Source organism: Aulostomus chinensis, chromosome 6, assembly GCF_037954235.1.
Source record: "Aulostomus chinensis isolate RoL2024-O1b breed Wild chromosome 6, RoL_Achi_v1.0, whole genome shotgun sequence".
Taxonomy (NCBI): Eukaryota; Metazoa; Chordata; class Actinopteri; order Syngnathiformes; family Aulostomidae; genus Aulostomus; species Aulostomus chinensis.
Genome location: NC_141325.1, coordinates 24,474,165 through 24,490,273, shown reverse-complemented (window position 1 = coordinate 24,490,273; position 16,109 = coordinate 24,474,165). Strand labels below are relative to the sequence as shown.

General features: G+C 41.0%; 1 protein-coding gene across 3 annotated transcripts in view; it reads right to left on the bottom strand.

Annotated features, from left to right (window-relative positions):
* Window positions 1-16,109, bottom strand: part of unc5db (unc-5 netrin receptor Db) — a 224,408-nt gene that overhangs the window by 112,826 nt on the left and 95,473 nt on the right. For all 3 annotated transcript variants that reach the window (XM_086207110.1, XM_086207111.1, XM_086207112.1), the window contains exon 2: window positions 10,535-10,750. In XM_086207110.1, the coding sequence (XP_086063236.1) occupies window positions 10,535-10,750 (216 nt within the window). The remainder of the gene's footprint in view (window positions 1-10,534; window positions 10,751-16,109) is intronic.

The window sequence follows — 16,109 nt, the reverse complement described above, 5'->3', positions numbered from 1 at the left end:
GTGTTTCTTGTGCTGAGCGATCATAAAACGGCTGTGAAAAGGTTTCGGGTGAGGCACGCAATTCTCCTGCCTCGTGGAGGAGGCGCTAGTGAGCCCAGGGATTCTGCTTGCGCCTCCTCCGCCCCGCTGCAGAATAAGTGACAGCCAGCTACATTTTACTGTAAGGAAAGTCAAGTGCAGTCATTCAGTTTGTTTTTTTTTCTCCTGACTGGCCGTAATGTCACAATGGAGGATTACATTTCTAAGCTAAAACAATTTTCTAAATTGGAATTTCAGTCGAAGCAGGAGGTTAACGCTAAAGTATCCAAAGCGCTGAAGAAGCTATGGCAGACAGAACCTAAAACACGGAGAACATTTTTTGTTGTTTTTTATGATTAAATGCAGTTTTTTTTCATATGTTTACAGATCTGATTGTGATGAAGTCAGTGCCTCACCAGCCATAAACCTCAACGCACGTCACTGATTTCGACATACTGAGATGATGAAGCGGTACGGTGGTGCAGTGGTTAGCACTGTCGCCTCACAGCAAGAAGGTTCCAGGTTTGAGCCCCGGCTCGATCACGGGATCTTTCTGTGCATGTTCTCCCCATGCATGTGTGGGTTCTATCCGGGTACTCCAGCTTCCTCCCACAGTCCAAAGACATACAGTATAAATGGAGACGAGGCTGACTGATACTCTAAATTGACCGCTGTGAGTGTGAATGGTTGTTTGTCTCTATGTGTTGGCCCTGCGATGGACTGGCGACCAGTCTAGGGTGAACCCCGCCTCTCGCCCAGAGCCGCTGGGATAGGCTCCAGCCCCCTCGCGACCCTTAACAGGTTAAGCGGAAGAAAGTTGATGGATAGATGGATGAATGGAGCTGGTGGGCCCCCCCTTGGGCAAAGCTTCAAATAAGCCTCATCCTTTCATTTTTACATTACTTACAGTTTCAGAGGGTGCTGCAGGGATGACATATTTTTGCAAACCCACCAAGACGTTAGCACTGCCATGTGTTACCTCAACCAAATACCAGTGAGATTTTTAAATGTGATTATGACCACCCAACTTTTGTGGGGGGGGGGGACAAAAAACTCTGTTACTGTACAAATAAACATAAGACTTTAATGTCTCACTCATAATGACAGCCTCAATAAATGATCGCAAATGTTATCATGACTATCATGAATGTTGAAGCATAAATGCAACAAAACATTATGCTTCATACACATAGAACTTCCCATGCACAGCCACCTCACGCACACTGGCTCCTTTAAGATAGAAGTCTTTCTGTGAAGTTAAACATCAGCGTGTTTTTACTTTTAATTAGGATGGATCAGGGTAGATTTAGTGAGGTTTACATTCTTTATAATTAACAACAATTACCATTTTGAAGCACGAAACATTGTGCTTTCATCAAGTCCGATTCTGTTTTGGCTTTATTTACATGCACACCAAGAGCCCAGTAATGATGGTATTAGCTCCTTCATTCTTTTAACAAGACCATTTCATTGCAGACATTTTGTCATTGCAAGAATAACAGAGGTTTTCTAGAGCAATGGCTCAGTTCTTTCATATGTTACATAATAAGTGAACATAAAAGGAGCATTTCCATTAGTACTTCAGCCCTGCATAAGAAAAAGTTGGAGCACATCACATGTCAAGTTTGACATGTTTAGTATGACCAGGATGTTGGAGGAGGCTTTGAACACAGCAACAGGAATATTCATAGAACGGTCCGTGCGTTAACAAAGAACGCTTTAGAGGACTTGTAAGGCTAAGCTTCCTTTCTCATTCACGCGATTTATAAGAGAAGAAGAGGTGTAGAAACTACAACTGCATGTGTCAGAGCGCCCTGCCTGTATTAAATCTACTGATACACAAGCATCTCTTGTCCTAGAAATACTGTGGTAAAGTTAGTTGTTGTAGTCAAAAGCCTCTCTACATGTTACAAAAGCACTCAGATGATTTAGTGCCTTTACAGGATGTACTGAATTGAATAATTTAATGGTGTGTTCCACTGCACATTAAAGAGGAGAATGAAAGCATTTTCCACCTGAATCACATCTGATGCATGCTGTCAGAGCAGGATTATTATTGCCCTCACCGGACGCAGTCAGATTATTAAACACATGGCTTACTCATTTCCTGTCAAACTGGTGGTCACATCGGACCAAGTAAGACTGGAGCACTAAAGCCTCTAAATCTATTTAATTATTTTTTATTAAAGGGAAGTGAAATGCAGTTTCACTTTGTTAATGCAGCAGTTGTAGCCTTGAGGCAGAGCAGACTCTTGATACTGTTTCTCACTCGTATCTGTCAAGTCCACTGATTATCTCATCTGAAGCTGCATGTTTGATGTGACTTGTTCAATATACCACCAAGCCAACTTCACCTTGTTCTTTCCTCCTGCATATAGAGCGGCAAACATTTGAAGCTCCAAATTTCATTTTGGCATTATCAAGCTCACAACAATTTCACAGCACAGCAATCACACTATAATGAACTTCCAGAAGCAATTAAAGCCCTTCCTGTGGAGGGGCCTTCATGAATACAAGGCTGCTTTCTCGCAATCTCTAATCACAGAGCATTCCAGCTGAGGTGTCACAGCTATGTTGTTTGCCAGAAATCCCTTCACGGCACCTCCGTTAGGTCCCCTAATCAACAAGCTTGCACCTGACACACTAATGCTACTTAATGTGGTACATTGCTGCCTCCATCACATGTTTTATCATAGTGTCAACCAGAAACTCCCTACTGGCTCCACATGCAGCACCAGCTCAAGGTGCTCAAACACAGTCTAGGATGAGGGTCCCAGTCTCCTGAAGTCTCAGTCTAAACATAAGGCCTTTTTAGATGGAGAATGCCCCAAATTTGCAGCCAGGTAGAGATGGGACTTTGCCATCTTGTTTGTGTTAAATGGAGGCATGAAATTCCTCTTTCCAAAAAAGCCACCACTTGTGTGGGCGTAAACATGTGACATGACATGCAGCACAAAGTTGCACTTGGACATTGACATACAACATATAGGTAGGAAGAATATTTAGCTCTGTGACACAGTCTGGCAAACCTCGTAGTGTCCCAGTCCAACGTCCCTCTGCCGCTGCTACTGTTGTGGTCACAGACCTTGCAGTACTTTTTTTGTAAGTTTTTCAACTTACGACTTACAATCCCGATAGCCAGGCTCCTCCGCAACCTTTTCATACAATAAGCCATCCTTCACAGTTGACATGAGGTGGTTGTCCACGGTCCTCTCAGCAGTGATGCTAGCAGCTCCCTGATCTCAGCGGCTCACGAGTTGCTATTTAGCCTGTGACAGTCTATAAGTTTCAAAACAGCAGTTCGCTGCTCTGGCCGCCAGCAGTGTCGGTGTTGACATGCTTTGAGGTGTTTGATGTGAGCGTTATGTTTGCAAGTTTACGTCGTCATCGACACCTCCGCCCACCTCAAACCAAGCCGGCACATTGATGATTTAAGTCTGAATTCTTGCTTGTGCTGTACGTCGCTTTGGACAAAAGCGTCTGCTAAATGAAATTGTAGAATTGTAGAATGGCTTGGATTTGCATAGCAATGGAGGTGGCAATAAGTGTACCCTGGGAGGAGGAAAACTGCAGGGCCAAAATTGACCCCCAATTTGCCACACTCTGTCTAAAACCTCGGACTGAGCCGCAAAAAAGACAGGCAAATTGCTGAATTGCTGTCCAGTGTAAAAGCGCCAATGGAATGACAGAAACAATTGGTTTTCTGACCATGAAAACATAGACCAAGCTCAAGTGGGGCTGATCCCCACTGAATGAAAAAACCCAAGAATTGCAAAGGAGGCTTATAAACTATTATAGCAGCATTAGATTTGAATCAAGTGTACAGAGGCATTGAAAAGAACATTTTAATAGGCAGAGTTTTGCATTTGATATGTTTCATAAGAGGAACAACAAAGCAGGGACTCTGCAGAGATGAAGGAAAGAAGGGAAAAGCATATTCAAATACAACTGGCTTGTTATGAAACATTTCTTTTGCTACACTGAAACTATGAGTTCAAAGGAACACTCCAACAGAGCTCAACTGTGCGGTACCACATAGCGGTTGATTATAAGCCCTGATGTCCTAACGATCCGAGGTCACCTCACCATGAGCAAGCAGGTTGTGAAATGAGGACGTCTGGACCTGTGGAGGTTCCTATGATATCAACCTTGATTTAAGAAAACCTGTTTTTGTTGTTGTTGTTTTGTAAGCAACTGCACAGAAAATGAGGACATTACACTGCCCTGAAGTATATCAGCAACATCTGTGACTGGTGGGACAAGCTGTTATCAGGGAAATGATTAGTGAACTTTTCTATGTCAGCCATTTTGAGTTTCATGAGTTTCAGCAATAGTTTGAGAGGGACCAGGCTGCAAAAAAAATGATTACCCTTCCTGGCAATAAACATTGACTATTTTGATATTTTATTTATTCATTGATATCAGTAACATGTTAGCTAACAAAATGTGAAATGTAGTTATTTTAAGTAAAGTTGGGTGGGAGATATTGTTGCCAATGCCTTATCGGGTGAATGGTTCCTTCACTTCTCAACTAATTCATTCAGCCGTGCACCTTTGCCTCTTTTTTCCTGTTATCTTAGTCACAATTCATCTGCTTGCTCGTTGGCTGGGTTCCAGTGTTTACCTCTTTTCATATGAATAATTAACTTAAAGTCAATGGAGAAAATGAATGGGAAATTTCCTTCCAGAAGCACCACTCTAAAGGTGAGTGGTCACTGCTAAGTAGGGCTGTAATCTCACAGTCGACTGGTCAATTTATTAGTCAATACGTTCTGGTTCGACCAAAATTCTGATTGGTCGATTTTTTGCCACGTTAATTTCATCAGGAGGAAAGTACCAAGTGCTCATGGGGGTGTTTTCAAAACACCCCTGTTTCACAGATAATCTATCTTTGAACACCCCCCTTGTTTTGCTATTTTGGACTCGCCCGACCCACTAGAGACAGACAGACTGAAGAGTATTAGAAGGCCAGCGTCTGGTGGTTTGATGAATGTATATTTAATTTTGACGGTTTCATTTAAAGTCAGTCCTCGTCCACCATGTCACAGACATTTGCAGTGTGGCAGCATTTCATGAAAATAGATGATGGGAAAAAAGTTGAATGCAAAGTTTGCAAACAACAGTTTGTATATCACAGCTCCACGACAAACACGGCGTATCACCTAAAACGGTAAGCTAACTTGTCCACCTTAGGTTGCCCCGTCAGTCTTGAGTATATGTGTAACCGGTTGATTTCTGCGTTGTGTTGTAATGATCACGTCGTGACACCAGGATTATCTTTGGAGGCGATCTCCGTTTATTTGGGACAGCAGCTGGCGTGAATAAGACGAAAACAAAACACCTCTTCAGTATGTAGCATGAAGCTAGCCCCTCTCCCACAGCATGCAGCGGCAAAAGGGGGAGAGGTGAAGGCGGGAGCGGCACTCAGTACGGGTAGGTGTGTCCCCCGGACGTGTACGTGGGGGCACAGGGGCTTAGCTACAGAAGTTTCACTCAGAGTTAATATGTCAAACAAATGGCAATCTATTTAGAGGTTTTGTGTGATTATAAAAATAAAATGTTGAAGTAATGTACAGTGCATGATCGACCCTGTTACATATGAACATATCAGAATTGACAGTTCAATGTTTTAGCCTGATAATTGTTTTTGTTTTAATTGTAAAAATTCTTACAGTGGACTTGCCTTTTGTGTTTGAGCGTAAAGTTTTAAGTTAAAAGTCTATTTGTGTCTCAGCCGCAATGCTGAGGTCCTCTGTTCAGTCTCGCTCTGTGCGCAGGACACGTACAGAGCGAAATGATAGTGTCGGTCAATTATTATAACGTGACAAAAACAACTGTCTAAATATTCCTCAACAGGTTTTGTGCTGATAGTTGACACAGTATATTTTTCATATATAAAATCAGTCGATTTTTAGTCAAAATTTGAGGGCTTCAGTCGACCAAGAATTTCTTTGGTTGATTACAGTAGTAAGCACTAAAGGGCAGGGTTAAGCATTGTTGTGAAAGAAAATCCAATACCAGTACCTTGACTTTGATACCAACTCCTGATCACTATTTTCATTACTAATTAATGCAGAGGAGGAAGCCTTTCTTGTCATTGTGCAAGGCAATGCAACAAAATTTTTCTCTTCTACATTTATGTCATTCTCTAGCGTGCAGTGAGAGGCCACGTGCAGCATCCAGGGACCAAACCCAAGATCTTTTGCCAGCACATTGGTCACACAGAGGGGAACTGGGACAACCAGACTCAAACCTTGTGTGACACAACAGTGCTCGCCACTGAGCCACCATGCTACTTGTTCTGTTTTGACAAAATGAAATAGTATCCCAAATTAATGTTCTTTAGTTCTGGTTATCAGCTTCAGCTCAAACCTATAAAAGATACAGGGTGATACTAAGCCTCATACTCAACTGATTTTCTACTGCAATCCAAAACTGAGGGTGGTCAACCCTTTTATAAAAATTCTTTTCACATGCCATGATGGGGGTTTGTGGTTTATCCTGCAGTTCGCATAGGTTAGTGGGGGTCATAAAGGAATAAAAGGTCAACAGATGGGTCTGGAGGATGCCACCTTGATTTAAAGATCTAAAGCTGGCCATTTCTTAGAGGACTGGGAAGATATGTGACCATATCTGTGGAATGTGTCTGTATAAACAGGAGTAAGCAGAAATGTCCAGTTGTAAGGTACATGAAACAAACTGTTAGTGCTCCAAAGTGGGTCTTTTCTCTATAAGCTCACTTGAGTGTTGCATTGGAAAACGCTCCTTCTTGTACAAGAAAATAAATTCAACTTAAACTTTGATTCTTCGGATCCAGTCTCTATCATTTAAAGGTCATTAAGAGGAAATTCTTGTGACAAACCCCAATGCTGCACAGGCACAGAACTGGACTGTTAGGTTATGTCAAGGTCAAAGAGGTCATTAGAAAGCTCCTTTAATTGTTTTTTTACAATGTTCCTTCGTCCTAGATATCCTGCCAGTTCATTTTTCAGGTTTTTTAGTTGAATATTAAAGGTTATCCTTTCCAACTGGCAAGCTACATTCTGCAACCATTTAAAGAGAATGAGTACTAGAACTTAAATATTTAATTATATATTTTCTTTTCTTTTCAGAATAATGTCTTTAATGTCCTGTAGATGTATTTTCTATTGATTCTCACCGTGGATGAAGTGATTGTAGTGAAAGATTCTGAAGAGGGATGAGCATCAGTCTATTTCAATTAAGAGATGCTCAAATGAGATCCCATCTTTTTTCAAAGAGTCCTGATGAAGCACTGAGCTGAGTTTTAAACTCTTAAAATACTTTGTTACTGCTTTAAAAGGAAATATGCAAGAAAGAAAGTTTCCAGGAGCTTTAGATCAAATGGGTGCTCTTTGACAAATAACCATTGGTATTATAATTTTAAAGTTTGATCAAAGTGGACTTTTGACCTGCCAAACCAGCACCGATATGTTACTTTTAAATATGTCAGAATCATTAGGTTTTCCATTTTCATGCTAAATCAAACGCATTAATTTTCCCTTCAAGGGTTTAATGAAACTTTCCAAGCACACTAATGAAATTCTTCCACTGTAGGCTCTTTAGATGTTATAGGGTGACCTATGACATCTACTCCATGGTAATGAACTCCAAGGTGGCTGTCCTTGCATTTAATATTAATTCTAAAATGTTATTCAAATGAATAATGAAATTGGCTGCATGTAGTTTTTCTTCTTAGCCTTGGTCATGAAGAGACTTGAAAATCAGTTATGTGTGTGAATGATGAAATGATGCTAATGTGGTACATTATTATACAGCTTTAGCGAGCACATCCTGCATACATACAGTAGTTCGACCAATTACTGAAGCTGTCTGTGTTTGCTCTCTGTCTTAAAGGCCCCTTTGACTCGTATTCAAGGTCAGTAAGTAGACTTGGCCCTGACCTGGAACCATCCACAGGCCAAATGCTACACTAATACGTGAGGAAGAACCTATTACCGTATTATCAACAGAAGTAAACAATCCTTGTCAAATAAAAGAACAGAAGTAGATCCTTGCTATTGACAACACTACTGTACGACAACCATCTGGTGTGTGAGCCTCAATAGTTCAGCAAGGTCACCGTTACACACAGGTAAAGGTAGGCAGCTTGGCCCAGGTGCAGACCACAGCTCTGCATCATGTAATGAGCTCAGCTGTTTACATTTTAGAGGCTGTAATTAAGGTTTTTGGAATTAATGACATTCTATTTCACAAGCTGAGATCCATCTGCTATTAATCAGAATGTTAATTTTTGTGACCCATGCCACCCTCCTCACAGATATAGCTGCAGTCTGTATTATATCCATTTAAAGCTTCATCGTTGCTATGATATGTAAACCACGTTTCACCCTTCACATTTAACTGAGAAAATTTCATGTTTAAGGTTAATCATAGGTCAATCAATTAATTTTCAGAGCTGTCATTTTACAAACATGGAAAACGTGGCATTGAGAGACACATTGGACTGAAAGCCAGAAAAGTAAATACTTATACAAATACACAATATTTTTTTAAGTTCCAGCAAAATAAACATTGTACTATCTTTAACTGTTGCTGTGATCTACATCATAAATGTGATATTTCAGGTCTGATATTGAAAAGCTAAAAAAAAATTTGATTTCAGATTTGAACTACACTCAAATTTTTGCAATATTTTTGCACACAAATACACACACGTCGTGCTCTGCGATTGTTTGTCACAACAATATCAAAACTTCAGTCATGATGCAATCAAAATCAGACACACACAATTCACGAATACAACTGTCATCTGTGCGTCTATTTTTAAAAATGTCGCCCTGCTCCCATATATATCATGTAATTTTTATACCCAAATGATAAAAAAAATGTATTAAAAACCAGTACTGTTTTGAAAGTATTACCTTGTACAAATAAAGTGTATTTATTTGTACAAACAAACAAAAAAGCAGTATAGTCAGTATGCCTTATTACAACGTCTTGCCTAATTTAAGAAGATGGTTGACACTCTCAATTACGGGGCACTGTTGAGATTTTTCCAGCCACTAAAGAAATTAGAAACACAACATGCAGGTAGGATGTATTGCCTTTACATGTCCTCCCTTTATTCCACCTCAAAAGTACAGCACAGGTTAACTGCTGACTAGATGTCAGTCTCTCTGTGTCACAGTTCCATGTGACTAGTGAAGTGTTCAAGGTGAAGCCAATGTCAGTCCAGGATCGAGTCTCCTGCCACCCTTTACAAGGTACACTGCACAGCAGCAGGACTGATGGACGGACACATGCTGCTTGTTCATTGTAAATGAGTGTTGAAAATTTACATAAAAAGTGTCAGTCACAATTGATTGCCTCACATTTTCCAAGTAAACATTGACTATGTTGACGTGGATGCAATAATTTGACTATTGACCTGACTGTAAATAAGACAAGATTCAGATTAAGGTGTTTACATGAGAATTCTGTTTACATGCTACACAGCAAAGTCACAATGATCACTGAGGGCCTCCGACCACATGATACATCTGTATCAGTTTCCCAGACCTGAGGTCATATCTGTTTAGTCAAGTTGCCATAGTAATGAAAAAAACGCATTAATTAAATTTATGGTAATGAATTACCATCCATCCATCCATCCATTTTCTACCGCTTATCCTGTTAAGGGTCGCCGGGGGGGGGCTGGAGCCTATCCCAGCAGCCATCGGGCGAGAGCCAGGGTTCACCCTGGACAGGTCGCCAGTCCATCGCAGGGCCAACATATAGAGAAAAACAACCATTCACACTCACAGTCACATCTATGGTCAATTTAGAGTATCAATCAGCCAAGTCAGCGGCACGGTGGTGCCGTGGTTAGCACTGTCACCTCACAGCAAGAAGGTTACGGGTTTGAGTCCTGGCTCGGGCACAGGATCTTTCTGTGTGGAGTCTGCATGTTCTCCCTGTGCCTGTGTGGGTTCTCTCTGGTACTCCAGTTTCCTCCCACAGTCCAAAGACATGCAATTTGGGGACGAGGCTGATTGATACTCTAAATTGACCGTAGGTATGAATGTGAGTGTGAATGGTTGTCTGTCTCTGTGTGTTGGCCCTGTGATGGACTGGTGACCTGTCCAGGGTGAACCCCAACTCTCGCCCGTAGTCGCTGGGATAGGCTCTAGTCCCCCCCGCGACCCTTAACTGGAATAAGCCGAAGAAAATGGATGGATGGAACTGAAAAAGTTTTTACATTGAAAGAATACACAAATTCCAAACTTGAAACAGTATTATGATATATGTTATAATACTGCAAAAACTATTTTAAAAAAAACAGCAAATAAATCATTTTACTCATTGAACCTTAAAACAAGTGGATTTGTCTTGAACACATTGTTATACATTGTACATTGTTGCTATTTCAAATATTAAACATAATATACTGCATTCGACTCCTCCTTAAGTTTGTGTTTACATCTTCCATCATACATGACTTGACTTATGTTCCAGTCGGTGGGATAACAGACTGAAATAAGGTCTCTAATCTTACCGGTGTTGAGGTCTTTGTACTCCTGGGACCAGTGCTCATTCTGGTGCACCCACTCTCCATTACATTTAAAGAAAATCTGCAAGGCAGGCGCGGCTCGACATCGCAGCTTAATGGGGTTACTCTTGACGATGTAGGCGTCTCCTGGCTCCTGGATGAAGTGCGGCAAGGTGCCCTGCACCGAGGGTAGGACATCTGTCTGAGCTTCCCCAGTAGCGCCTACAAACCAACACAGAAGTAACATGATTATTCTAAATGTATCTTTTATGTACGCAAGTAGAAAATGTCACCTGTAGACACGATTTAGCAGTAAAACATTCACAAGTACTATATGATGGAAACTGCTTAGACAGTGACAGTGATTGGTCAGTGGACAATGTTTTGAATGCATGAAAAACTAACAAATTATAGAAAAGCAAATTGCACACAGAGTACAATTCGCCCTCCATTTTATCAAAGCTGTTCTCCTCTGAGCAATTTTCAGATGAATGAAATCAGAGTGAACCAAGTGGAGAGGAATTAGGAAGGGACTGATTACCCAAATTGTGGCTGTGGAGTACATCTTATCTCCACCACATGGCTCTGATTTTGGTCCACACAAAAACAGCCTTTGTGCTGCCGACAGTCTGGCGAACACCCAGCCAAGTTGACAACCATTGTTCTCATCGATCTGAGCACAGTTTTGGAAACAGTGATTTAAGAAATTCACATGGCTTCCTGCTTGTGCCTCCCCTCGGTAGCCTGAAGCACAGAGACCAAAGCAGGGTGGTACAATAAGGAACAGGATGTTTGTGCTCTGGCCATCCCCGGGGTCATTCTCAGAATTATGCCCGAGTCCCGTCAAGACAGCTCCAGCTAAGCTATTCAGTGCTGTAAAAGCCCATGAAAGTGATTATACCCCACCATCAAATCCAATTCTGTTCCTTGAAATCGAATCGGCCCTCTCGCCACCTCTCTCAATCAATGTTGTCCTTGTTAAATGGGTAAATGAATGGATGCGGGTGTAAAGAGAGGCCACACACAAAACAAACTGGCAAGGACGAGGGTGAATGAACAGGAATCATTTACTGGCATCACCGACTGTAGAAGAGGGAAATGTCTTTATTATATTGCTACTGCACAAGCTTCCTGTAGTACAAATCACCATTTTTATTTATTCATCACTGGAAAAGAGGGACCCTGAATCCAGGCCAGTACTAAGGGCTAAAATGTAGTATATCTTTGGACTGTTGAAGCCCTTGACGCTGAGTGTTGCAAATTCACAACTCCATTCCCAGTCAGACTGCAGCTGAGATGACTTGCATATTTCTCCAATGCCAGTTTGTGCACATTCATTACGTACCTAGGAACCTGTAATTTCCATAAATGTTTTACTATTTTTACAGTTCAGCTAATTTGCTTTAGACGTAAAATTATATCTACACTATGTACTACAGACAAATTAACAATCTCCACTTCATTTAGCATCAGCTAGAAAGAAAAAACAAAAATATTATTACTGTTTTTTTATGTAGGTAAATCAGTTCAGGTGTCAAGGGGTTAAATGATGACCAGCACAATTTTAGGTCTAACAAGGCAAGACTAGTTAATCTGGGCTGACTATATACAAGCAGGGAAAAGTGTTTAATCACAACTATTATTCGTACTAGCATTATAAAATGGGTCAAATGAACACTTGATTTAATCAGAAGTGATGTGAGGCAGCAGAGCAACTTTCCTGTTGTATTTTTTTTTTCCTTTTCAAAAGAGATGAATGACTTGGGTGTCTATATGATCATGATTCAATACAAATCATGTGTGTGGAAATCACTGATGATGTAAACAGCAGGAGAACAAAGATTTTCCAGCTTTACTCTCATCAGAAATCTCCTCAGACCCAAATGAAGCATCACGTTAAACCATGAACAAGAGAGTTAATGAATTGTAGGTGGAAAGCTGATGAAGCCATACATTAAACTGACATGAAACTGAAAAACCAGCTGGCATGATTTCCTTCTGTTGCCTTCAGATGGATTTAATAATGTTTTTTCTCCACACACAGTGTCCTTTCGGTGGTAGTTGAGAGGTGCGATTAAAGAGGACAAACGCCACCAAGAAAACACCACCATGAACCTCATCAATTATACAACAAAAACGCAGACCTGTGACTTTGCATGTTTTTCCTAACAGAGGTGTTTCAGGTCATTGCAGCATGTTTGTATATTTGGTTGTGTTGTCTGTATTTGCAGAGTATCTCCTTTATACTTTGCACGTGTTGTAAAATGGACAAAGTTTTTTTTTCTGTTTGCAGCTGAAATTGCAGCGCATCTGCACCTCTCAGCCACTGTAACTGTCTGCTATTTGTGCCATTACCTGAGTTTAACACATCACTTGCAGCACTATCCTGACATTCTGCACTCTTGGCGACTGCCGAGCTGTCCCTTCTCAACTATGGGGAGTCAAGTAAGTCACTTGTTCACTCAGTAAGCCCTTAACATGTTTCTGGACCGAAACGTGAGGCCAATGCAAAAAAACCTGAATTTTGTCCAGTTGGCATCAGTGGCAAATTCACTTACAGACTGTATGGACGGCACTGAGAAAATGATTCCATCTCTTATTGCCACAGTGAACAGTCTCAGTTTCACTATTTAAAAATGTTCAGAGCAGCACAATAATTATCTTGTAAAGTGAATAAGAACAACTCGCTCCTCTCTGGCACCAGCGTGCCATCCAAAAATGGTTAGCTGTGGTTACAACCGGCAACTGCCAAAAACAAATCTAATGGCTTCAAACTGGGAGTCCTGACAACATGCTGGCTGAAATGGTCCAGCGGGAATGGGAAGAGCTGGATAGTTTTCACTGCATCATAGTGGTAGAAGAGAGGGACACATCTTGAAGATGAATTAAAGTCAATGGATTCCTATTAGCAGCACAGTGATGCAGTAGTTCGCACTGTCGCCTCACAGGAAGAAGGTTCCGGGTTCAAGCCCCGGCTCGGACACTGGATCTTTCTGTGTGGAATTTGCATGTTCTCCCTGTGCCTGTGTGGCTTCCTCCCACAGTCCAAAGACACCAAGAGGGGACTAGGTTAATTGAATACTCCAAATTGCCCGTAGGTGTGGCTGTGAGTGTGAATGGTTGTCTGTCTTTATATGTTGGCCCTGTGATGGACTGGCAACCCGTCCAGGGTGAACCCCCCCTCACGCCTGAAGGCTGCTGGGATTGGCTCCAGCCCCCCCGCAACAAGATAAGCAGATGAAAATGGAAATGGATGGATGGATTCCTCCTATCAGTGGCCTGTGGTACTTCATATACATCTGATGCAAAAATGACACCTGTCAGGATTCGTCAGGATAACTGCTGCCTTTCACCAAAGTTGCTTTAAACTAAATTTCAGCCCATTAGGTATTCATGTCATAAATGCCATTTAAATCACAAACAGCCACAAAAGAAAGTGCTGTGAAGAAATCAATGTGGCCATGTTTGAAAATCAGAGGCAGCCCTACAAATTGAGCGGAGTCTGTGCTCTCTGGGGGAGAGCAGCCTTTCCATGTCCACATATATCACCACATGTGGAGTCAAGCCATTACACCTAGTACCACAAGCTGTTCTACCCACATAGAGGTTGTCTTCATCTCAGCTCTGTGCAGCATGAATTATACATATTCTGCATCAAATACAATCTGTTTCTTGAAGTTTTCATCTTCTTCCCTATAAAGGAACAATTTATTTTGACACTATGCAGGTGATCATCATTGTCATCTGTGGGCAATCGGGTAGATTTAAAAGACTGTCAGTACTTTGTTGAAACCTGGTGCATTGCGCGCCTCATCGACACTTGTCTGTAGGAGATTTGTTTTCAAAAATTAATTAAAACCCCCCCACAGTTAGTGTGGAGTCTTCCGCTGAGTTTTGAGAGGATCTTTAAAAGATCATTCACCTCCAGGTAGCTCTAAAATGAGCAAATTATTAGCACAATATTGCTCCAACACCAGATATAGAACTCATGCGAACATGACGTATGTGAAATCCTTGATAGAAAGATCATTTATAAAGAAAACAATCAATTCTGATCTGAATGAGGCATTTATTTAATATGCAATAAATGGAAATATATATATATATATATATATATATATATATATATATATATATATATATATATATAAAAAGCAGCCATGTGTGGCTGGTGAAATGTCCCCTTTTGGCCATCGTAGGAGTAGACAGCCTGTGGTACCTCCTGCTCCCTGGTTTTAATCAATCTAATTCAGTGATAAGCTGCAGTGTATTAGTGCCCACCCCTCTGTTCCTTGGTCTGGTGACAGAAGCGTCGCTCTGTTCATTCAAGTGTGGTTAGCAGATCCATCCTCTTCCTTTATTGTGTGTGTGGTAAAATGGAATATCTTTTTACACTCATCTGCAGGTTTAAACTCACTTATCTAATACACTGTAGTTGTTCAAATAAAATATTTTGTCGTCTTCTGGGAATTCCTCATCTCTGTGTTTCTTCACAGATATCGGTATCAGTATTGAGATTTGAGGGCTCTGCCTGGTTGAATAATTGTGGCATGTGCAACACTTAGGATAAGAAATCATGATGCTTAGCCATCAGGGCTAAACATGTGCAAAAAGTTCTTCGATATTTTGGCCCTGCAAAGATTTCCTGCTACACATCATATTCTACAGATTGAAGACATCATCACAACATCTTTCTTTCAATTAATAATTTATGATGAAATGATTGATGTGAAGGATTAATATTAGCTATATTGTCACAAAATTACATTGCTGTCACCTAATTTCAAGTAGGTATTTCTTCAGATTTGCTACCCTACAGACATTGGCTACATGAAAAATTGCATCGATTGTAGCTGCTGTTGTGATTGTATCTTGGATCAATAAAATCGCAAAGATATAAGCTCTCCAACATCCTCCAAACCACCGTGTGAGTCGATTGTTCCAATCGTCTAATAAAACAAATCACATTTCCTATACAACAGCTGGTCACTGATTCTTTAGCCCCGCCTTGTCTCTTCATCCTGGTTTGTGCTCCAATAACTACCTCAGTAAATGGTAGGGGATGATCATGGATGGCTCGCTGGGGAAAAAGACGCATGTTTCAACGTGGCCTGATGATTAAAATCATATAACATAAAATCTGCTGAGGAGGAAAGAAGTAACCTTGTGGTTGGTGGGGACACATCAGTGATCCTGGGGGGGGTATGAGCATCAAGGGCAACCTTGTGTCGCCAATACAAGAAAAACCCAACAAAAAAACAAGACTTTGAAGACCTGAAGCCCCACTGAACAGCAGAGATAGCAGGTAGCATGGTCTAGCATTTATGAGTAGAATACAGTATATGGCAACCAATGTATTGTAGCACTCTCTCTCTCTCCCTCTATCTCTCTTGGCTGTGACATTTGCTTTCACTATTCTTCTAGCATCATCCGGACCAGTACATTGATGGGTATCACTGGAGATCTTAAATGCTTGGTTCACATCAGTCTCACAGGTAAATATGCAGAAAAAGGGACGTAGTCATTCAAGAGGACTCTGGTCTTATGTTTGAAAAAGATATATACTGTTTGATATTCATCT